The sequence below is a fragment of the Aquarana catesbeiana genome, linkage group LG02, assembly GCF_042186555.1.
Source record: "Aquarana catesbeiana isolate 2022-GZ linkage group LG02, ASM4218655v1, whole genome shotgun sequence".
Classification (NCBI taxonomy): domain Eukaryota; kingdom Metazoa; phylum Chordata; class Amphibia; order Anura; family Ranidae; genus Aquarana; species Aquarana catesbeiana.
Window position 1 is genome coordinate 237,093,815 of NC_133325.1, and position 24,532 is coordinate 237,118,346.

The window sequence follows — 24,532 nt, forward strand, 5'->3', positions numbered from 1 at the left end:
CATGATTTATGTAATTCCACCTATTCACATGTAACAGTCAAGAAACTTAATAATCTCATAATAGTCATGAGATAGAAACTGCACAGTTTTTTAATTTATTTTTTTAATCTTAAACAGCTTAATTTTTTAAAACTTATTGTAGACCCAAAAGAGGCATCTGGGTAGACATTCTTGTTTAAACTACCCATGCTGTATTTAGATTAGATAGTAATGTCTTCAAGAGTATGTCCATATCTGATATGTAAAGACACTGTCCTTTTTTTGCGGGCTTTCTTGTGCATCATCTTTGGAAGAGTCTTCCTTCTGGGAAGACAGCCATGCAGTGTGCGGCGTATGGTCTGAGCACTGACAGGCTGACTCTCCCACTCCCTCAACCTGGCAGCACTCATACATCTATTTCCCAAAGACAACCTCTGGATATGACGCTGAGCATGTGCACTCAACTTCATTGGTCGACCATGCCGAGGCCTGTTCTGAGTGGAACCTGTCCTGTTAAACCACTGTATGGTCTTGGCCACCATGCTGCAGCTCAGTTTCAGGGTTTTGGCAATCTTCTGATAGTCTAGGCCAGGGATATGCAATTAGCGGACCTCCAGCTGTTGCAAAACTACAAGTCCCATCATGCCTCTGCCTCTGGGTGTCATGTTTGTGGCTGTCAGAGTCTTGCTATGCCTAATGGGACCTGTAGTTCTGCAACAGCTGGAGGGTCCACTAATTGCATATCCCTGGTCTAGGCCATCCTTATGTAGAGCAACAATTCTTTTTTTTTTTTCAGATCCTCAGAGAGTTCTTTGCCATGAGGTGCCATGTTGAACTTCCAGTGACCAGTATGAGAGAGTGAGAGCGATAACACCAAATTACTTAGAACCCCCAAACAATATATATTTTTTTTTTAGCAGAGACACTAGAGAACTAGAGAATAAAATGGCGGTCGTTGCAATATTTTATGTCAAAATATATTTGCGCAGCAGTCTTTTAAATGCAATTTTTTGGGAAAGAATACACTTCAATTCATTAAAAAAAAAAACCTAAACAGTAAAGTTGGCCCAATTTTTTTGTTTAATGTGAAAGATGATGTTATGCCATAAGAATCGTGAGAAAATTGTGCTCTTTATTCTAAGGGAAAAAAATGTGATTCTTATTTTTTCCATAATCGTGCAGCTCTATAGCAAAGTATACGGCAACCATTGTAAGCACCCTTTATACTATTTTTACAGTGAACATTGCTGATAACTGGCTGTTCCTAAAGTGTAACTATTTCTGTTAAGCTGAATCTGTGGTTTTAATTTTTTTCTCTTCTAGGAATTTAAGGGAAGCAAAGGACAATGCTATAGCCGAGAAAGAGCGAGCAGTTGCTGCTGAAAGAGAAGCTCTGGCAAAATCTGATCAGATATTAGAACAGTAAGTAATGGTTTGTCATGTAATTGCCAATTATACTAGTATTATGTGTGTAGCAAAGAGGAGGGACTATTGACAGTGCTATGTGGATTACAATCCAGCTACTGCCACACAAGATTGCGCCAGCAGGTGGCACTGTAGTTGTTAAATGGAAGGGGTTCACCTACTTGTAATACTTTCTGTCAATTGTTTTCTAAAGAATGTTTAAAGAGGACCACACAGTCAGATCTTGCTTATATTTGTTATATTAAAGCAGCAAAAATGTTCCCACAGCTATGTATTGTGAGACCTACCCAATTGGATTTATTTAAAAAAAAAATTAGGTAGGCACTCAGACCTCACAATTGATAGTAAATCTGAAACTGATTGCACAATTTTTTTCTACCATGCTTACCAGTTTAGCAGAAATGTACTTGACTTCAGCAGGGCAAATGTTAAAAACGTACATAACACACTGCTGTGAGTGCCACAAATATACTTCCGCTGACAGTCGAGAAGTTGTGATTGCTTGTTAATTGTACATTTATATTATTGATGAACTCTAGCGATCTTTAAAGCGGTATTAAACTCAAACAAAAAAGTATTATATTGTAGCTTACCAATTATTAGATGTGGCGGCTGCATTTGTTTCCTTTTTTATGCTTTTTTATATTTTTCCACTTCCTTTAACAGACCAAACTGTCTAGCAAAAGTGTCAGTCAGAGGGTTAGAAGGCTGGAACAAACCATTTAACACTGACAAGGGTCAGTACAATGATCAACTTTTATTCATGTAAGGGCTTGTTTACGCTAGCATTTGGGGGGCGGTAAACCCTCATTTTTGAGTCGCGTTTCTTATTACCTGTAAACCAGTCCCCTTTTATCTTTAAAAGCAGCGGCTGGGGATGTACACACACCGTGATGCTTTGCTTCATGGCAGAAATTATATCCCTTGTTGCATTCGGGTACTACCACCCACTGAATGAAATCTAGTCAAGTGGATGGGGCCGCACTGCAACTTCCCCACAACCGTGCGCAATGCACATGGTTGCCCGGCATTTAGGGGATTAAAATAGGTGATAAGGAGGCAATACAACGCCTCCACACCACCTGTCAAATACTCTCTGAAGAGCAATCGGAACGCTCTTCAGGGTGCAACACAAGTGTAAAAGAGGCCTAAAACCTTTATCCCAAAAGGAAAAAAAAAATGTTGCTGTAGCTGGAGTTCTGCTTTAAGGCTGGTTCACATCACAAAAAGCACTCAAGGTCTGTTCCGGATGCGTTTCTGCATGCGCGGTTTTAACATGTTTTTGACACGTTTCAGGATGTATTCCCAATGCTTTTTTTTTCTGTTTTGTTTTTCTCGCTTTACTGGGTTCTGGTGCGTTTTTGATGCGTTCTGGTGTGTTTTTTCTGCGTTCCAGTACAGTACTTTTTTTTTTTTTTTCTGGAACGTCCTGGAACTGACTGCACTTGTGTGAACTATCCCATTGGCACCCATATAACCTACTTTCTTTTTCGTTTACAAACTTTTTTTTATTAAAGTATATAAAATATACATTGGTGTGACAAGATACATAAAAGAGTGGATGTCACAAGTATAATCTTGAGTCATAATACAAAAAAACTATTCAGAAGCATACATACGAACCATCAGAAAACATGGATCAATAATGGTACAAAAATACCATACCATACAAAAATAAAAAAGCAGACCCAGGTGACCTCCAACCAAGGGGGGAGCACTGGATCTGGAGACGCCTACGCCGAGCTTCACCTCAAGGGGGATAACCAGAGGGTCAGGTGGGGTGGAAGGGCCCATGGTTTCTCAGGTCATGGGGAGACCGGATTCCCCCAACCAAGGGGAGGAGGAGGGAGGGGAGGAGAGGGGAAGGGGGAGGAGGGTGGGGGCGGGGGTTGGGGGAGGAGGGCGGATTAGGGAGGGAAGGAGTACGGGGGGGACAGGGGAGGGTGGGGGGTAACGGGGGGGTTCAGGGAGGGAAGGGGAATCTACCAGGAGCACCAGGGAAGAATAAGGATGAGGCCCTCGCTCTCGTAAAGTGGTATGATCAAACATAAAAAGTGTAAAAAAGGCTGGTGGGCCTAAAGATAATTACCTATAATGTACGTGGTATAAACGCTCCCAGGAAAAGGGCGAATATTGTGGGTGAACTGAGACTCCTGCAGGCGGATGTGGTTCTACTGCAGGAGACCCACTTCACCATAACCAATAATTACAAAATAATCTTAAAATATTACCCCATATGGTACTATGGAGATTCCCCAATCAGCCGAGCAAAAGGAGTCGCCATAGGTTTTGCCAGAGGTGTACGATTTGACCTAGACGAGAGATTGGTAGACCCTGAAGGGCGATACTTGCTTTTGAGAGGAAAATTAAACGGAGTAGAGTGCACCCTGGCAAACATATATGGCCCAAACAAAAACCCCATTGGCTATCTATTGAAGTTGATAGCCGATATAATGGAATTCAAGAAAGGGGGCTTAATAGGGGGGCGATTTCAACTTCTGCTTGGAACCAAAGGAGGATAGTACGTCACGTGCACAGGGGACTGGAATGGGATGGGGGAACAAACTAAGACAGAAATTGCACCAACACCAACTGGTAGATGTTTGGAGGTTACAACACCCCAAAACAAGAGACTATACATTCCACTCCCCTGTCCACGCGTCGTACTTTAGACTGGATTTTTTTCTAATTGAGCACAGGTTGTTAGAGGTGGTTGTTAGTACAAATATTGGTATAACAACGTTCTCTGACCACGCACCGGTGACGCTACAATTAAAGATAGGAGAGCTTAACACAAGAAGTAATATGTGGAGAATAAACGAGGAACTTTTGCACGATAAAGCAATAGAAGAACAAATGAAAAAAGAATTAGAGATGTATTTTAAAGAAAATAATACAGAAGGGGTATCTGAAATGACTGTGTGGGAAGCCCATAAGGCCTATATAAGAGGCATTATGATAAAGGAGGGGGCAGAGAAGAGAAGGAGCATTAGAGAGAACACAAGGGCCTTGAGCAAAGAAATTAATACACTAGAACAGCTCCACAAGAACAATAACGACAGTGAAACTGCTAAAACTCAGCCGTAAAAGGGAGGAGATGAGAGAACTCATAGAGCAAGAAACAAGAATGATTTATAACAGAGTAAAAAGAGAAAGGTACCTATATGGGAATAAACCTGGGAAACATCTAGCGCAGGCTTTAGCGAAAAAAAAATCAGCAAATTATATAGACAAAATACAAACAGGTAATGGGGAACTTGCACATAAAACAGTAGAAATCGCTAGGAAGTTTCAGGAATACTATGCGAGTCTATACGCTATAGGTACCAAAGAAGAGTCCGAACAGAAACGGGTAAAAATAAAAGCATACCTGAGAGAGAGTGGCTTAGAGAAAATCACAGAGGAACAAATTAGACAGCTAGAGGCCCCTATTTCTGAGGATGAAATAATAAAAATCGTAAAAGAAACACCAGTGGGGAAAAGTCCTGGGCCTGATGGCCTGACGATTCTCTACTACAGAAAGTTTAAAGACATCCTGATCCCAAAAATGTGCTCCTACATGAAGGGGGTAGGGGAAAAGTGGGAATTACGTAAAGAAGCCCTGGAGGCCACTATTGTGGTTATCCCAAAAGAAGGGAAAGATGGAACGCTATGCTCAAGTTATAGACCTATCTCTCTCCTAAACCTGGATACCAAAATTTACGCAAAAATCCTTGCGGATAGGTTGAAAAAGATAATGCAAAATATAATACACCCAGATCAAGTTGGTTTCATCCCCGGGAGAGATAACGGAACCAGAACCCTGTTAGCAATACAGGAGATGAAAGACGATGAGGCCCCAGGACTACTCCTGTCGATTGATGTCGAGAAAGCATTCGACAGGGTAGACTGGGGCCTCATGCAGGGTACATGGGAAGAAATAGGATTGGGTGAGAAAATGATAAAACGCATAAAGGCCCTATATAATAGACCTACAGCAAGGGTGAAGATAAATGGGATAGTATCAGAACCGTTCGAAATGTTCAACGGAATGAGACAGGGGTGCCCACTGTCCCCCCTGCTATTCGTGCTGGCACTGGAACCACTCCTAACTAGGATAAGACAGAACCCAGATATAAGAGGGATAAAGATGGGGGATGAAATCCATAAGTTAGCGGCGTACGTGGACGACATCCTGTTATACGTAACTAGCCCAAAGACATCCCTGCCAAATTTAATGAAAACCTTAAAAGAGTATGGCGAGGTCTCAAATTTTAAGATAAATCCATCGAAGTCCGAAACCCTAACGTTTAACATTCCAAAAAGTGAAGAACTTATACTTCAAAAAAATTTCTCATATGTTTGGGGTTAAAAAGAAATGAAGTGGTTAGGGGTCAAGATAACTAAAACCAGCGTAAGCTTATATCAAGCAAACTTTCTCCCTTTACTGGATGAGATTAAAACAGAGTTAAATAGAATAATAACAGGAAACATATAGTGGGGGGGAAGAATTAATATTATTAAAATGGTTATTCTCCCCAAAATCATATATAAAATGCAGATGCTACCGATCCCACTCCCGGAGGCCTTCTTTAAAACAATACAAAAGCTCTTCCTAAGTTTCATTTGGAGAAGGAAAAAAGCAAGAATGGCACAGCTAACTAAAGAGAGGGTAAGAGGGGGTTGGGGTGCATCGGATGTTAGAAATGATTACAATGCGGTAATATTGTGACGGATAGTAGAATGGGCAAAAGAAAACAGAGAAAAGAGATGGGTTAAGATGGAAGGCACAATAAGCACAGTTAATTTAGGTAAAATAATTTGGATACCTCCACAATATAGAAAACTTGGTAATGCTACAAATAACATCACAAGACACGCACTAAAAATATGGGATCATATACACAGAAAGGAAAAATGGGAATATAACTCACCACTAATACCACTAACAAACACGGAATATTTTATACCGGGAATGGAAGCTTGGTTTGGGAAATGCATAACACTAGCAAATGCACAACTGAAAGACATTATGGAGCAAGGCAAAATTTACACGTACCACGAATTAAGGGGCAAATGGGAGTGGAGATCGATAGATGAATGGCAATACAACCAACTAAAGCATTTTACAGAGTCTCTGCCCCAGCCAATAAGATCGGAAGCAAATCTGCTTCCCTTAGAGAAAATCTGTGTGGATAGGGGAAAGAAGAGGGTGATCTCAAAGATATATAGAGCACTTTTGGAAAGGATAGGGCCGGAGATACTACCGTATATTGTAAAATGGGAGAATGAACTAGGAACATCCCTGAAAAAAGAAGAGATCAGACAAATATTGCGCCGGGTATACGCCACTACAGTAAATAGTAATATGATAGAGACAAACTATAAATGTTTAGTTAGATGGCATATTACCCCTGATAAAGCACATAAATACATAGAGGAAAAGTCACAATATTGCTGGCGAGGGTGTAATGAAATCGGGACGCCGGCCCACATATGATGGCAATGTCCGGAAATTAAAAAATATTGGGACGAGATAAGGCAAAGAATAGGGGAAATAACCAACACAATGCTCCCAGACAACCCGTGGTGCTGCCTATTTCACGGGATAAACATGCCAAATAAACAATATCTGAAAAGCTTATTGCCGCCACTCTTAAACGCAGCTAAAAGTCTTATTCCCAGACACTGGAAGGAACCAATAAGACCTACAACGAGGAAATGGTGTAATAAAGTTAATGAGATCCAAAATCTAGAGTACCTAAGGTTTAGCGATGGGGAAGGTCTGGAAGCTTATGAGGAAAAATGGCAGGAATGGGACAAATACAAACTAACTATGAGATACGCCGGAGCCATGGGAGCATAGGGAGCAGAAGAACGAGTGCAGTAAGGGAATAGGAGAAAAACAGCGGTAATTAATAAGCGGAATACAGAAGAGTAACCAAGAGTAAGGTCCGGAAAAGTGTCTGGTAGACAGGGGGGGGTGGGGGGTGGAGGGTGGGAGGGACAAGCTGTAGGGTGGTTTTGGGAGAATAAAGGTATTTACATATATGACATAAATTATTAAGATTCATATAGAAGGGGGAAAGAGGTGATTGCATAATAAATATAAATATATATAAAAAGAAAAAAGAGCTACTATGATGTGATTTGAGCGGGGAATAAAATGAACGGATAAGTTGATTTAAGTACCCCAAAAAAAAAACTGAAGTAGCAAAAAAAAAAAAAAATAATGGTACAAAAATAGATATATAAAGAATATGAAAGATATACCTAAGGGTATTGATTATACAGATCATGGTAACTTTTATATAGGTACTATTTTATTTTAGGACAGAAAAATAAGTCTGAGTCTTCCAAGCCTCCCATTTGCAATCGAACAGGTGCAGTTTATCCTGTGTAGAGTATATAGAATCCTTTCCATCAACATTATCCTATCAACCCTATCTAGGATTGAGGACAGGGAAACCGCTGGGGATTTCCGGGGTAGAGCAATAGCCCATGAGATCAATACACAAGTGGTGTGAATTCACCTTTCCTCCCTATGAAGGACACTCAGAATGGGAGCTCCGATGAGACACATTGAAACTGTAAGATTTAAAGTTGTGCCTGATATCACTGAGGCTACAGCGTAAATTTTTTTCCACGCAGAGGAAAGATGCCCGCTGTCCCAAAATATATGTTTGAAGGTACCCATAAGTGGACATCCCCGAAAACAAAGTCAGGATGTTCCCAGAAAGATAGCTTGGAGTTTGGAAGGGGTGTAATACCACCTGGTTAATACCTTAAAGTCGGTTTCTCGAACTGCTAGAGATTTTGTACTTTTATGTAAGTTATCCAGCATTATATCCAAATCTTCCGTAGTAAACTGTGCGCCACAGTCAAATTCCCACTTATAACCTACTTTCAATGCATTTTTGATGCAGAAAAAAACGCACTGGACTGCATGTGGTGTGAACTGGCCTTAAAGGGGTTGTAAAGTCTAAACATTATTTACCTTAATGTATTCCTTGCATAAAGGTAAAAAATGTTTATGGTGTCAGCATCGTCCCCTCATACCCCCCATTACTTACCAGAGACCCCTTATGATCCAGCGCGATGCACCTCTGCAAATCTTTACTCTCCTAACTTCCGGGTCTTGCTGGCTTTGCTGGGGCACGGGGAGCCATTGTCACTGTCGATCAAAGCCAGTGACGACAGACCGGGGGGGGCGGGGCTGAGTCCCTCTGTGTCAGTGGACGCAGCAGAGGGACTCAGATGCAAGCACGCTCGAGTGCCCCCATGGGAAGCGGCTTTCCATGGGGGTACTGGACAGAGAGGAGGTGCCAGGAGCGCCAGTGGGGCCCCTAAAAGAGGAGGTTCCCGGCCGCTCTGTGCGATTCCATTGCACAGAGTAGTTAAGTATAGACATGTATGTTTTTTGTTTTGTTTTTTGTTTTTAATTTCTCCTTTACAAACCCTTTAATTTGTTAGTCAAATCCACCTGAATCTGCTAGTGCATCTAACACTACCCTCACCCCATACTGACAATGCTGCTGTCCAAGGATGTATCCATTACTCAAGAAGTGTGTTACTGGCTGACTCACCATCACTTTTATCAATAAATTTGATTTTTGTTTTGGGGTGTAACAGTGCTTTAAGCTTCCTCACAGATTTCTCTACTGTCTATTGCTCTGAATTATACGACCAATCTAAAGTATGCCAATGAGCATAAGATATCTAAATCTGCTTAGAGGCATTGTACACTTTTTCAAATGATTTTGTTGTTTTGAGGTGGAATTCTGAGATAACCCTAACTACTCCTAAAACTATCTACTCCCCCCCTCCTAACACCTATGCGTACTAACCTGTGAAAGAAAGATGTATATACTTACATTTTAAGGCCGCTCCGGTCCACTCACGTGATCCTGCTCCCCTGTGTCAGCCAGCGCTGCTGCAGGAAAGAAGATGGAGCACTGAACACACACAAAGGAGAAAAATGTGCAGCACAGTGGTGACATCACCAAATCTCACGCTAATTCTTTTGAGGCTAGCCGTAGCAGGCATATAGTATCTTAAAATCTCATGCAGCTAAGAGACTGAAGACATGGAATTGCTCTGCATTTTCAGGTAGAATTCAGGGCCACTGGTTAAATCCAAGGTGGTTTCCTTTAAAGTGTGTCCTATTTGTACACTATTAAAGCACACCCTTTGGGCTCGTTGACACTAGCGTTGACCTGTGTAGAGCGATCCGCTTTGACTTTCAACTCCTAAGAACCTGCCCCACCACAGCACAACCATGTGAATAGTGTGCTGTTGCGACGTAGCTCCATTTAGTTGAATTGGTAGCGTTCGGCAGGTGTTACAAAGCATTGCGGCCACCGCTTCCATTTACCTTCATCCACTGCCTTTGCAGCTTTAGGGGAAGTACTGTAGATGGGGACAATAAAAACATGGCTCAGCCACCAGTTTTTTTTTAACCGCCCCCAAACACAAATGTAAGCAAGGCCATATGCTTATGCTTTCCTAATGCTAGATGCATGTACGTCAGCACTGTGTTTTGATGATTACCTGATAAACAGGTATAACTTAGGGTAGGTGCCACTGCAGATCCATCTTCTGAAAATACTGGTTCTCTGCATCTTGATTAGGAACAAGTATGCAGATTGTAAGCTTTACATTTCCTAATCTGTGTGGCTGTTTGTGGTAAGTAACCGCCAGGAAACTAGAGCCGCATTTCTAAGATTATTAATAGCTTATGTCCATCAGGTGCATTTTCTACATTCCATCTTTTTAGTTTGAAGATCTTTTGGAATCCTAGTGGTATTCTTGGTATGGTGTAGGTGGTGTGTGCTAGACCCATCACACACAGGAAAAGAAAACCTTTAAAGTGGTTGTAAGCCCTGTTGCACCACTTGTATCTACAGGTAAGCCTATAATTAGGCTTTACCTGTAGGTACTGGAAATATCTCCTAAACCTGCACAGTTTAGGAGATATTTACCATATATGCTTGTGCCGACGTCATCGGTGCATGCGCACTGAAGAAACGGCTCACCCGTGCCGTTTCTTCAGCAGCTGTGCCGTAACCGGCACGCATGCGAGGGAGTGATGTCATGGTGGCTCCGGCCAATCACAGCGCCGGAACCCACAAACCCGGAAATAACACCTGGAGACATGTCGCCAGTCTCATCGGTGTATGGGGACCGCTGCAACAACTTCGATCTAAGGTAAGTATTTCATAATGAGTTCTAATGCGATGCATACTAGCTCATTATGCCTTTGTCTTGTAGGGTGTTTTTTTTGGGGGGGGGGTTTACAACCACTTTAACAAACCGGGAATAGCTTGCATTCCCTTATAATGATCTGCCTACGTAAAAAGACAGCACATCCAGGATGATAGGGCTTTCATTCCCGATCTGATTATACTTTTCTAGTTTTGTTAGTACATGTTTGTAGATGTTACTAGAAGATAAAAATGAAAAAAGGTTTAGGCTAAATTCACACTATGGTGTTTATTTACTAAAACCAGAGAGTGCAACATCTAGTGCAGCTCTGCATATAAATCAATCAACTTCCTTTTTTCTTTTTTTTTTTTTTTTTTTTCATCAAAACATAATTGAACAAGCGGAAGTTAGAAGCTGATTGGCTACTATGCACAGCTGCACCAGATTTTGCGCACTCCAGTTTTAGTAAATCAACCCTTATGTGCAGAGACCTGTGTTTTCCACACTGGATCACCGTTAGCGCACATAGAAAACAACTGATTACAATTTTCTAGTTTTCTTATTACATGTTTTTAGATGTTGGTAGAAGATAAAGATGAAAAAGGTTTTGGGCTAAGTTCACACCATGCCTGGTGACCCGTGTTTTTTCTGTTCTGGATCACTGCTAAGGCACATAGAAAACCATTGTTTTGTATGTGGTCCATTTACACCACAACGTATGCTGGAACCATAGATCTACTTTAGGGTAAATTCATACCAAGTGTGGTAGGACTGCATTGGGTGCTATTTCAGCGCAGTCCCACCGCAAGAAAAGGCACAATGCCTTGTGTTCTAAATGGCGGGCCATACTTTTTTCCAGCACAGTGAAGGCAATCCACAGACTTGCACTATATGGCGGCTAATAAAACCCAATGAAATGTCACTGAGTGGGGAAAAAAAAAAAAAGCGAACAGTGCAATTTGTTGCTTGCTGTAACTTTTTCATTCACTTGCTGGATGGACTCTCATTTTATATGCTTTTTTTTGGATTCAAATAAAGGTGATTTTATTGGAGTGCGATCATCCAGACATTTCTTCTTCACATCAGACTTTTTGCTACGTGGAGGGCCAGCACCCTTTGCTTGTGCAGTGGAGGTGGAACTTAATGGTGACTACCTTGAGCGGTGTAATACTTTGCTTTGTTGAACAGTGCATTGGTACTGAATCATCCCGCTACGTTGCACCACACACACCAGCCGCTGATGTGAATAGACCTTTAAAGCTGTATTAAACCCAAAACCAAAAATGTAATATATTGCAGCTTATTAGTCATTCGATGGAGTGATTCTATTGGTTTTTATTTTTTTAGGCTTTTTTCACTCTATCTTCCCCTGGGAATCTGGTCAGTAAGGCCTAGTGCACACTGGACATTTTTGCAGCTGTTCCTAGGTTTTTTTTTCCTGCCTCTAAACTCCCCTGCATGTTAGCCTATGTGACCATGCACACATAGGCTTGCAGTAGAGTTTGGAATAAATTAAAATTCCGACCGATTAAATAAACAACCAAATGCTACCAAACACTGCTTAACTGGTTTAAAAATAAGAAGCTTAGGTGAGTTTTTAAAACTAATTTTTTCCTGTCAGGAGAAACGGTGTTTACAATGAACCAGTGTGCATGAGGCCTAACACACTTTCTGTATTATATAGACACCGCTCTCATTAATTTAGGCCTGTGGTAAAAATAACCCAAATCAGTGTATATATTTTAGTGAAAATGATAGAGCAATATCACTCAACCAGGGTTCCATAAAACTCTAGGGTTCCTTCAGAGGTTGCTAGGGGTTCCTTGAGCAATGAGCAATTTCTGCCTGTTGTATAAGTTCCCACTGACACCAATGATATGTAAGGGGGTAATTCTTCCCAATGTCCACAAGTGTAAGAAGCGTGCTTCTAGCTGAATATAACATACGTTGTAGATCTAGTCATTTTTAGCAGGGGTTCCCTGAGATCAGAAAGTTATTTTAGACCCCTTTCACACTGGTGCACTTTCCAGGCGTTTTAGCGCTAAAAATACCGCCTGAAAAGCACCTCTCAAGCCACCCCAATGTGTAAGCCTGAGTGCTTTCACACTGGGGCGGTGCACTTGCAGGACAGGTAAAAAATGGCCTGCAAGCAGCATCTTTGGGGCCCCTGCCCATTGAAATGAATGGGCAGCTCTGCCAAAGCGCCTGCAAAGCACTTCAGCAGCACAGCGACACAGGCGCTATTAACTCTTTCTTTGGCCGCTAGTGGGGATTACGCCCCGCTAGCGGCCGTAAAACTAGTGATGCTTTACTGCTAGCACCGGCACCGCTACCCAGTGTCAAAGGGGTCTTAAAGTGGATGTAAACCCCATTCGTGAAATCTGACCTGGGCACATATATCTGTAGTATTTACTTATCTCTCTCCAAAGCCCTATGTCCTGTGTCTTTCTGCTGCTCCTTTCTTCTGTTATCAGCATGATAACTTTTGACAAGTTCTCAGACAAAGGAGATAAAAGCAGCTGGAAATTTGTGTCGGGGAGGGTGTTTAGAGACAGATAAGCAGAGAGTGTGTCTATTCACAGCACAGCTCTGCAAGTTTCTTTATTCCTCTGCCTATGTGGAGTGGGGGGGGGGTGCCTTTCCTCCAATCAGCTCACACACAGTGTATGCCCAGACTCCCCTCCCACTGCTGAAACAGGAAGAAAAATGTCTAACACCATGTCCACTTTCTAAAGAGTGTAGAAAGGGGAAGACGGCAGATATATATGTAAAATTTATGTAGGGAGATTTGTTTCCTCTGTGTATCATCTGAGGCTGTTCACTTCACTGGGTATATGTGAGGGTTTACATCCACTTTAAGGGTTCCTCTGTGTTGAAAAGTTTTCGAGAGACTGTTATACAAGTCTACAAACTATGTTGTGTATGTGTGTGTGTATGTATATGTATATAATACAGTATCTCACAAAAGTGAGTACACCCCTCACATTTTTGTAAATATTTTATTATATCTTTTCAATGACACTTTGCTACAATGTAGAGTAGTGAGTGTAAAGCTTGTATAACAGTGTAAATTTACATTTAAAGCAGTTTAGACATTAATGGCTGTGTGTTGATTTATTTTAAGGGGACAGCAAATTGACACTGTTATACAAGCTGTACACTCACTACTTTACATTGTAGCAAAGTGTATATAGATGGCTTATCTTAGTTCTTGAGCACCTAAAAGGCCAAGGACCATACAAATACTGCCAAAATAACCCCTTTTTGGAAAGTAGACACCCCATGGTATTTAGTAAGTGGCATGGTGAGTTTTTTTAAAGGATGAGTTCACCTTTGGGAGCATGTTACATGTTCCACCTGATTTTAGGATAGAACATGTAATGTGTTACCAGTGCTTCAACCTCTGCCCGCTGCCCCTCCTCCCTGTGGCAGCAGTACGGGGAGACAGTCCCCGTGTGTATGAATGAACTCCAAGCCCTGACATCCTTAGCGGCTGTCAGCTTGTAGTTCTCAGTGGAGTGCTGTTGTAGTTCATTGAGTCTACCAGTCAAGGAGTATTGGCTTACTCGTACGGGATGTACAGGCAAGCAGATGCACTGACAGTGTGCAGGAGACCTGAATGGCATCAGTGATCTGCTGATCACTGGTGCAATGCTTTACAGACTCCTGCAACAAAAAATAATAAATGTACTTTTTTTTTTACTTTCTTTAGTATTAGTATTTAGATATAATAAAATATTTACAAAAATGTGAGGATGTACTCACTTTTGTGAAATACTGTATATAAAAAAAAAAAGTAAATAATTTTTTTTTTTTTAATGTAACTTTTTTTTTTTTAAATGTTTGCTTATATACTGTCACCAGAACAGTGCAGTGTTACCATAGTGACAACTATGGTACTGCTCTGGGGGGTGATCAGGGATTTTTTATTTATTTATTTTTACACTATGATTGCTTATTACAGTGATGATCACTGTATAAGCAATCCATAGACAGACAGCACGGCTCAGCCCGCTCCGCACCCTCAATACAGGATTTGACTGACCGCAGCGGGAGCCAGTGGCTCCCACAGCCTCAGCAAAGCCTGGGAGACTGGGAAGTGAGAGGAGAGAGTTGCTACAGATGGGCACCGTGGTGGATCGAGTGAGGACTCGAGTAAGTACTGAAGGGGTGAGGGGGGTATTCTTTAGCTAAGCAATGCATTAATGTAAAAATTGTATAGGCTTTAGGACCACTTTAATGAACATTATGAAGAACTATCCGTGTGTAAATGTAAATATCTCTGTGCAGCAGTGAAAAATATTAGGGGTTTCATACATTTACCCCTTGAACACCCATTATGATTTGTTCTGCCTGCCCCTCTGTCCTTAAAATTCCTGTAACATTCATTTCTTGTTTAAATAGTTCTAATCTTAATATGTACTGAATGTATTGAATGTTACCTCTAGCAAGTGAATGTTACCATACATGTTTTACAGCCCATGAAACTTGATTTCCAATGATATTTTGCCAAGTTTGCATGACTCCTGAACATTTGCCCTACGTAAGCGCTCAAAATATCGCCCGTATATGTCCTCTTCTTTTTTTTTTTTTTTCCTACAGACTATAAATGATCTTGACAAAATAGTGCTTTGTTTATTGCCGACTATGCCAAAGGCTTTTTCATTGACATATCTGGGTGGACAACATTCCATGACTTTTTAATCTCATGAACAGTCAGTTCTTTACATCTTATGACATCAAAAGTTATGAAGATGAACCTGTGCTTTCAGATTTTTCAAAGCATGTGAAATATTGGGACATGAGACTTGATCATTTTGTGTACAGATTCTTTATGAATTTGATTTCAGTGGAAGGCCGAGTACAGATGTGTTGCACTTGTGGCATTGCCACTGAGGACATGTACAGGAATATGTGGGTTAGGTTTCGTTCACACTGGCATTATCAAACCTGCATTCATATGTGTTTTGAAAACATTTCTAAATACATGTAATGATTTTTCAATGGTGCCATTTACACTGTGCATTTACCTGTGTTTTGGTGCTGTCATTTTATCTGCACTTATAAAAAATCGAATTCTGTGCATCCAGGATCCAGTTAGAATTTCGAAATGCATGTAAACATGCCTACTAGGGACATCTAAATGCAGGAAAAGGTGATCTGGGAAGCATAAGAGTTGTTTACACTTCCGGGATTAATTTGCCTGTGTTTAGAAATGCTAAACGCAGAAGTGTCAGTGCGAATGGTGTGTTTATATTAGACTTTCAGTATATTTTATTTTATAAATTAGTATTCAACATTTTAACCTTGTGTTTTTTTTTTTTATGCAGTAACCCATAGCAACCAATCGGCTGTCAGTTTCATGTTTTAAGATCAGTGACCGATATATTCTGACTGATCACTATATGTTCTTTACTTCAAGCAATGTTCTGTGTTATTAAATAAAGCCTCTTTGACGCAAACTGCCAGTCAACCACATATCTAACTCAATTTGTCAAGTTGACAGGTGGCACTGGCTATTAAATTCACCCATTCAAGTCAAAGGGGCAGCAGTGTAATCATGAGCCAAATGCTTGGCTTGTGTTGGCAATATGTTAGTTTCTTTCAAACTTGCCATTTTGGCAAAGTAAAAAAAAAAAAAAGCAGGCATTCCAGAGGTGGCAGGATCACCTCCTGAATAGCCCCTGCTTACCTGCCCTCTGGAAAGTGATCCACTACAGATCACTTTTCACAGTCTGCTGCGGTGTGAGCTTCACCTCAAAACTGCCTTAACTCAAACCTGCTTACACAATGCTACATGTTTTTTGTTCAATGAAGAAAGCTAGGATACTTCACTTCCATTTTCTATTTTCTGCTAGAAAAGAGAAGCATCATGTTCCTGTTGTAGAAAAGAATGTCCAGATTAGAAAAATCTTTGGGTGTCATAACAATGACCAATGAACAGAACACAAATTCTCATCATTGCCCCCAGGGACACTGAAAACTACCATATCACAGGCAATAGTCAACTTTGTATTTAAAGAGATTGTAAAGGATAATTTTTTCATTTTTTTTTTATATAAAATAAAAAACATGTTATACTTACCTGCTCTGTTGCAATGGTATTGCACAGAGCGGCCATGAACCTCCTCTTCTAGGGTCTCTCTCCAGCACTCTCTGCTCCTCCTTTTCTGCATGTGCCCCCATAGCAAGATTATTGCTATGGGGGCACACCTGCGGGCTCACTCTCGAGCTGGACTGTGTGCGTCCACAGACACACACAGTGCGGCTTGCCCCACCCCCCTCCTCGCATGATTTGATAGCAGCAGGAGTCTATGGCTGCCAACAGGCACAGCCCTGGATCATGACAGGATTCGGATAAATATACAGTGGGGACGGAAAGTATTCAGACCCCCTTACATTTTTCACTCTTTGTTATATTGCAGCCATTTGCTAAAATCATTTAAGTTCATTTTTGTCCTCATTAATATACACACAGCACCCCATATTGACAGAAAAACACAAAATTGTTGACATTTTTGCAAATTTATTAAAAAAGAAAAACTGAAATATCACATGGCCCTAAGTATTCAGACCCTTTGGTCAGTATTTAGTAGAAGCACCCTTTTGATCTAATACAGCCATGAGTCTTTTTGGGAAAGATGCAACAAGTTTTTCACACCCGGATTTGGGGATCCTCTGCCATTTCTCCTTGCAGATCCTCTCCAGTTCTGTCAGGTTGGATGCTAAACGTTGGTGGACAGCCATTTTTAGGTCTCTCCAGAGATGCTCAATTGGGTCTAAGTCAGGGCTCTGGCTGGGCCATTCAAGAACAGTCACGGAGTTATTGTGAAGCCACTCCTTCGTTATTTTAACTGTGTGCTTAGGGTCATTGTCTTGGAAGGTAAACCTTCGGCCCAGTCTGAGGTCCTGAGCACTCTGGAGAAGGTTTTCGCCCAGGATATCCCTGTACTTGGCCGCATTTATCTTTCCCTCGATTGCAACCAGTCCTCCTGTCCCTGCAGCTGAAAAACACCCCCACAGCATGATGCTGCCACCACCATGCTTCACTGTTGGGACTGTATTGGACAGGTGATGAGCAGTGCCTGGTTTTCTCCACACATACCACTTAGAATTAAGGCCAAAAAGTTCTATCTTGGTCTCATCAGACCAGAGAATCTTATTTCTCACCATTTTGGAGTCCTTCAGGTGTTTTTTAGCAAACTCCATGCGTGTTTTTATGTGTCCTTGCACTGAGGAGAGGCATCCGCCAGGCCACTCTGCCATAAATCCCCGACTGGTGGAGGGCTGCAGTGATGGTTGACTTTCTACAACTTTCTCCCATCTCCCGACTGCATCTCTGGAGCTCAGCCACAGTGATCTTTGGGTTCTTCTTTACCTCTCTCACCAAGGCTCTTCTCCCCCGATAGCTCAGTTTGGCCGGACGGCCAGCTCTTGGAAGGGTTCTGGTCGTCCCAAACATCTTCCATTTAAGGATTATGGAGGCCACTGTGCTCTTAGGAACCTTAAGTGCAGCAGAAATTTTTGTTGTAACCTTTGCCAGATCTGTGCCTTGCCACAATTCTGTCTCTGAGCTCTTCAGACAGTTCCTTTGACCTCATGATTCTCATTTGCTTTGACATGCACTGTGAGCTGTAAGGTCTTATATAGACAGTTGTGTGGCTTTCCTAATCAAGTCCAATCAGTATAATCAAACACAGCCGGACTCAAATGAAGGTGTAGAACCATCTCAAGGATGATCAGAAGAAATGGACAGAACCTGAGTTAAATATATGAGTGGTACTTAGGACCATGTGATATTTCAGTTTTTCTTTTTTAATAAATCTGCAAAAATGTCAACAATTCTGTGTTTTTCTGTCAATATGGGGTGCTCTGCGTACATTAATGAGGAAAAAAAATGAGCTTAAATGATTTTAGCAAATGGCTGCAATATAACAGAGTGAAAAATTTAAGGGGGTCTGAATACTTTCCGTCCCCACTGTATAGGGAGGTGAGGGTGCAATACTACTAAAGAGACATTTTTTTACCTTAATGCAGTGAATGCATTAAGGTAAAAAAATGTCTTGGCTTTAGAACCATGAAATGTATTAAAACTGGAAATATATAAATTCATAAAAGTCCAAACATAGATGTCAGATAATTGAAACCCCGCACCAACTTCAGTGTGATGAAAAGATCCACATGGCGCCACTGTGATATAGGTAAATCTCCTTACCAGAGGAAATGGACCCTTAGATTGTAGAGTGGTCAGTCGCATCTTGTATTGATCAAAGAATGAACTTCTGCCAAGGGACCTGCTCCCCACATCGCATAGACAACTCCAGATAAAGCATCAAAGGTGGTGTTAATAGTGGACAGTCATAAACCATCTTGTATTGGTCAGCAACTTAATAAGTCTCCCTCTGGGTTTGTTGTTAAAAAACTGATCTTCTGCTCCCTTGGCAGATGGCATTTTCCATGCTCCTTTGGTGGACTATCCCTCAGCATCACCACATCCAATATAGGGCTTTGGACCCTGCTTTGGTCTTGTAGATGTGAGGATTATAGATCGCTAGAAGGCAGGTGTTCTTTGATCATTACAAGGTGTGATTGACCACTCTATAATCTCAGGGACCATTTCCTCTGGTATAGAGATTTACCTATATCACAGTGGTGCCATGTGGATCTTTTCATCACTCTGAAGCTGGTGCAGGGTTTCCGTTCTCTGCCATTTGTTATATGGACTTTTATGAATTTATGTATTTGTTTTCAAGTGCTGCACATTTCCAATTTAATTGTTTTAATTTTAATTTAACAAAATGATGTTGGCTGCTATCTCAATATTGCATGCATGTCCTAGCACGGATAACTCACCTGTATATTGATTAAATGTATTAGAAATGTATGTACTGCCCACTGTAAATGGACCTACCTTGCATGTACATAAGACAAATGAATTACCGTATTTTTCCATCTATAAGACGCCCCCCCCCACTTTTCCAACTCAAAATTAAGAAATCAATATTTTAAACATGAAACGGAACACATTTATATTTAGTAATTACCACAGGTAACGTTTACATACCCTTCTCTCCTCATGAAATTGAAGCACCATTTTGCCTTTTCTGTAAAATCAACAGTGTTCATTTTGCTTGCAAACATGCTTGGTTGACACACATAAGCTACTCTGGCGCTGCTCCATAATCCAAGTTTTTAGCCTCTGCTCCAAGTTTTTGGCCATTTTGCTGGTTTTCCTTTTAAGGCCTTCTTCTTTATTGGCATCTTAAGGAGTTGTTCCCGTTTTCTCCGCTGTCCGATAATGCACTCAGTGGGAGGAGGTCCAAACTATCCCTCTGCAGCTCTGTTTCCATGCTCTTTTGTATAGCTGACTACATTCAGTTTGAATTTTGCAGAGTAAGACAATCGCTTACCGTTTTTTTTTTTTTTCTGACATCTTGGAACGCTCCGGTCCCTGTTGCATCTGTGCACTCTCCATCTCCACCTCCAGCTGACACCAGTTACATACGGCTCGTGAGTGGAGGAAGCCTGTTTGACAAGCTATGGGTAGCTACGCACACACGCGGCTCTCTCCCAGGCTGACTGACCGTGTATAAAGACGCCCCTTGATTTTCAGTCTAACGATTTTAGGAAAAAGTAGCGTCTTATACATGGAAAAATACGGTATACACTTTTATAAGTACATAAAAGTAATAACTATCAGTAAGGGGAAAAAAAGCCTAAAATAATCAGGTATGGCATTTTTTTTTATTGCTTTGTAAAACAGAAAGTGGCCGAATAAGGCTTTGTCCATGGAAGCAAAGTTGTCAATCTTAGCACAATTGTAGGCTAGCAACAACATTTGGTCTGTTACGATAGTAATCTTTATGTGTTTGTTGATTCTTGCTCATGGTTTCCATTAGAGAATCCCTAATGTTTTCATTCCTATGCCTTATTTGATCATGCTATGGAAAAGATGTGCTGTGTCGTACTAAAGACATGTTTCAGATGCTTGTAGATCCTTAGTACAGTTGTTGAGCATGCCCAGCGTACTTTAACCAAGCAAAGAAGGATTGCTCACATTCATTCAAGTGCGCTGTGTTAAGCCAAGAACGACAGATGCTATTTTACAGCTGAAATAGGGAGAATTGTCCGCTCATTCAAGCAGCAATTTCACGGCAATACAATAGTTTTCTTATTAGCGTCTGGTGATAAAGTTAGTTGTAAATAAAAGTGGTTCTTTAAATTATGATCAGGGCTTGCAAATATACGTTTTTTAAATAGACGCTGGTACAATTATTGTATATAAAAAGATGGCTTTAAAAAAAAAATGCAGTGGTTGTAATTCCTAAGCCCACGCATCATGTAAGTGATAGCGGAGCAGAAACTACAGCCTCTTCACAAAGGGAACTGCTCTGACATTAGGAACACACTGGAAGGAGCAAACAGCTTGAAATTCCTTATTTATATATAGCGTATGTGACACATGACAGATTATTCCCATGTTTTTCTTAACAAGTGTATTAGATATATTGGGTTGGTATGCGTTATCAATAGAAATACAGGAAAGAACGTTATCATGTTGCAGAAATGTGCCAAATTAAATTTTGCTGGGCTAATTAAAGAAGTCCCACTTAGCCTGAATATATTGGAGATACACAGAAGTTAAACCGCTTGCCTGTGTGGTGTTCGTGTAGCTATAAGTCGACGGTTGTGATGCTTACCAATGGGGACCGTTTTAGAAAAACTGCAGTTATGGTCTGTAGCAGCCAGTTAGAATTTGGCTTTCATTTTTTAACCCCCCCCCCCAGTAAATGCATAGAATGTTAGTCATGGTCAATACTTTCACTTTTATTTGTTTCAGTTTTTATAGACCACTCCATTTTCAGTAAATATGCATATGGTGTTTATAAGCTAACTCTTCCATGTAGTTTAGCCAGTTGCTTGTTAAAAAAAAATAAATAAATTAAAAAAAGCATATTTGTAGGTGTCTGCTATTGTTTGGTCATTTATTAGCATTTAACACAAGACGAGTGTGGGCTTTATTAACCACTTAAAGTGGAGTTCCACCCACTTTTACAACTCTTCAGCATCCCTCACTAAACTGTGCACTGTAAACAAATTGGATATTTTTAATTTTTTTTTCTCAGTACCTACTGTATACCTGCTGTATTTATTTTTCACTTCCTCCTCCCTGGCCGCGGCCCATCGCATCCTTTCCTGTTTGCAATGCCTTCTGGGAAGGGGCAGCAACTTCCTCTGAAACTGTCGTTGCTATGGAAACCTGACCTTAACCTATTACACTGCTTGTGCTGCACTGAGCATGTGCGAGATCTGCAAGGATGAGATCCAGGAAGAAATACAGTCTGGCTTCAGATGCCCACACTTAAGATGGCCACGGCCTGTTGTAAGTTTATAAAATAACAAACTACTGCTATAAACTAACAAAACAGACCTTAGTTTACAGACTAACTTTACTAGAATACATTAAGCTTGTGTATTATAGGGGTATTTTTATTTAAAAAGTATAATTTTGGCCGGAACACCACTTTAACCACTTCAGCCCCGGAAGGATTTACCCCCTTCCTGACCAGAGCACTTTTTACAATTTGGCACTGCGTCGCTTTAACTGCTAATTGCGCGGTCATGCAATGCTGTACCCAAACGAAATTTGCGTCCTTTTCTTCCCACAAATAGAGCTTTCTTTTGATGGTATTTGATCACCTCTGCCGTTTTTATTTTTTGTGCTATACACGGAAAAAGACCGAAAATTTTGAAAAAAAATGATATTTTCTACTTTTTGTTCTAAAAAAAATCTAATAAACTCAATTTTAGTCATACATTTAGGCCAAAATGTATTCGGCCACATGTCTTTGGTAAAAAAAATGTCAATAAGTGTATATTTATTGGTTTGCGCAAAAGTTATAGCGCCTACAAACTAGGGTACATTTTCTGGAATTTACACAGCCTTTAATTTATGACTGCCTATGTCGTTTCTTGAGGTGCTAAAATGGCAGGGCAGTACAAAACCCCCACAAATGACCCCATTTTGGAAAGTAGACACCCCAAGGAAATTGCTGAGAGGCATGTTGAGCCCATTGAATATTCATTTTTTTTGTCCCAAGTGATTGAATAATGACAAAAAAAAAAAAAAAAATTACAAAAAGTTGTCACTAAATGATATATTGCTCACACAGGCCATGGGCATATGTGGAATTGCACCCCAAAATACATTTAGCTGCTTCTCCTGAGTATGGGGATACCACATGTGTGGGACTTTTTGGGAGCCTAGCTGCGTACGGGGCCCCGAAAACCAATCACTGCCTTCAGGATTTCTAAGGGCGTACATTTTTGATTTTACTCCTCACTACCTATCACAGTTTTGAAGGCCATAAAATGCCCAGATGGCACAAAACCCCCCCAAATTACCCCATTTTGGAAAGTAGACACCCCAAGCTATTTGCTTTGAGGCATGTTGAGTCCATGGAATGTTTTATATTTTGACACAAGTTGCGGGAAAGTGACAAATTTTTTTTTTTTTTTTTTTGCACAAAGTTGTCACTAAATGATATATTGCTCACACAGGCCATGGGCATATGTGGAATTGCACCCCAAAATACATTTAGCTACTTCTCCTGAGTACGGGGATACCACATGTGTGGGACTTTTTGGGAGCCTCGCCGCGTACGGGGCCCCGAAAACCAATCACCGCCTTCAGGATTTCTAAGGGTGTAAATTTTTGATTTCACTCTTCACTGCCTATCACAGTTTCGGAGGCCATGGATTGCCCAGGTGGCACAAACCCCCCCAAATGACCCCATTTTGGAAAGTAGACACCCCAAGCTATTTGCTGAGAGGCATGGTGAGTATTTTGCAGCTCTCATTTGTTTTTGAAAATAAAGAAAGACGAGAAAAAAAATTTTTTTTTTCTTTTTTCAATTTTCAAAACTTTGTGACAAAAAGTGAGGTCTGCAAAATACTCACTATACCTCTCAGCAAATAGCTTGGGGTGTCTACTTTCCAAAATGGGGTCATTTGGGGGGGTTTTTTGCCACCTGGGCATTCCATGGCCTCCGAAACTGTGATAGGCAGTGAAGAGTGAAATAAAAAATTTACGGCCTTAGAAAGCCTGAAGGCGGTGCTTGGTTTTCGGGGTCCCGTACGCGGCTAGGCTCCCAAAAAGTCTCACACATGTGGTATCCCCGTACTCAGGAGAAGCAACAGAATGTATTTTGGGGTGTAATTTCACATATTCCCATGGCATGTTTGAGCAATATATCATTTAGTGACAACTTTGCGCAAAAAAAAATAAAAAATTGTCTGTTTCCCGCAACTTGTGTCACAATATAAAATATTCCATGGACTCGACATGCCTCTCAGCAAATAGCTTGGGGTGTCTACTTTTCAAAATGGGGTCATTTGGGGGGGTTTTGAACTGTCCTGGCATTTTATGCACAACATTTAGAAGCTTATGTCACACATCACCCACTCTTCTAACCACTTGATGACAAAGCCTTTTCTGACACTTTTTGATTACATAAAAAAATAATTTTTTTTTGCAAGAAAATTACTTTGAACCCCCACACACTATATATTTTTTTTAAAGCAAATGCCCTACAGATTAAAATGGTGGGTGTTTCATTTTTTTTTTTTAACACAGTATTTGCGCATCGATTTTTAAAACGCATTTTTTGGGGAAAAAACACACTTTTTTAAATTTTAATGCACTAAAACACACTATATTGCCCAAATGTTTGATGAAATAAAAAAGATGATCTTAGGCCGAGTACATGGATACCAAACATGACATGCTTTAAAATTGCGCACAAACGTGCAGTGGCGACAAACTAAATACATTTTTAAAAGCCTTTAAAAGCCTTTACAGGTTACCACTTTAGATTTACAGAGGAGGTCTACTGCTAAAATTACTGCCCTCGATCTGACGGTTCGCGGTGATACCTCACTTGCA

At 40.8% G+C, this 24,532-nt stretch overlaps 1 protein-coding gene across 2 annotated transcripts in view; it reads left to right on the top strand.

Moving 5' to 3' along the window:
* Positions 1–24,532, top strand: part of PIBF1 (progesterone immunomodulatory binding factor 1) — a 301,512-nt gene that overhangs the window by 109,058 nt on the left and 167,922 nt on the right. For both annotated transcript variants that reach the window (XM_073614256.1, XM_073614257.1), the window contains one exon: positions 1,303–1,401. In XM_073614256.1, coding sequence (XP_073470357.1) covers positions 1,303–1,401 — 99 coding nt within the window. The remainder of the gene's footprint in view (positions 1–1,302; positions 1,402–24,532) is intronic.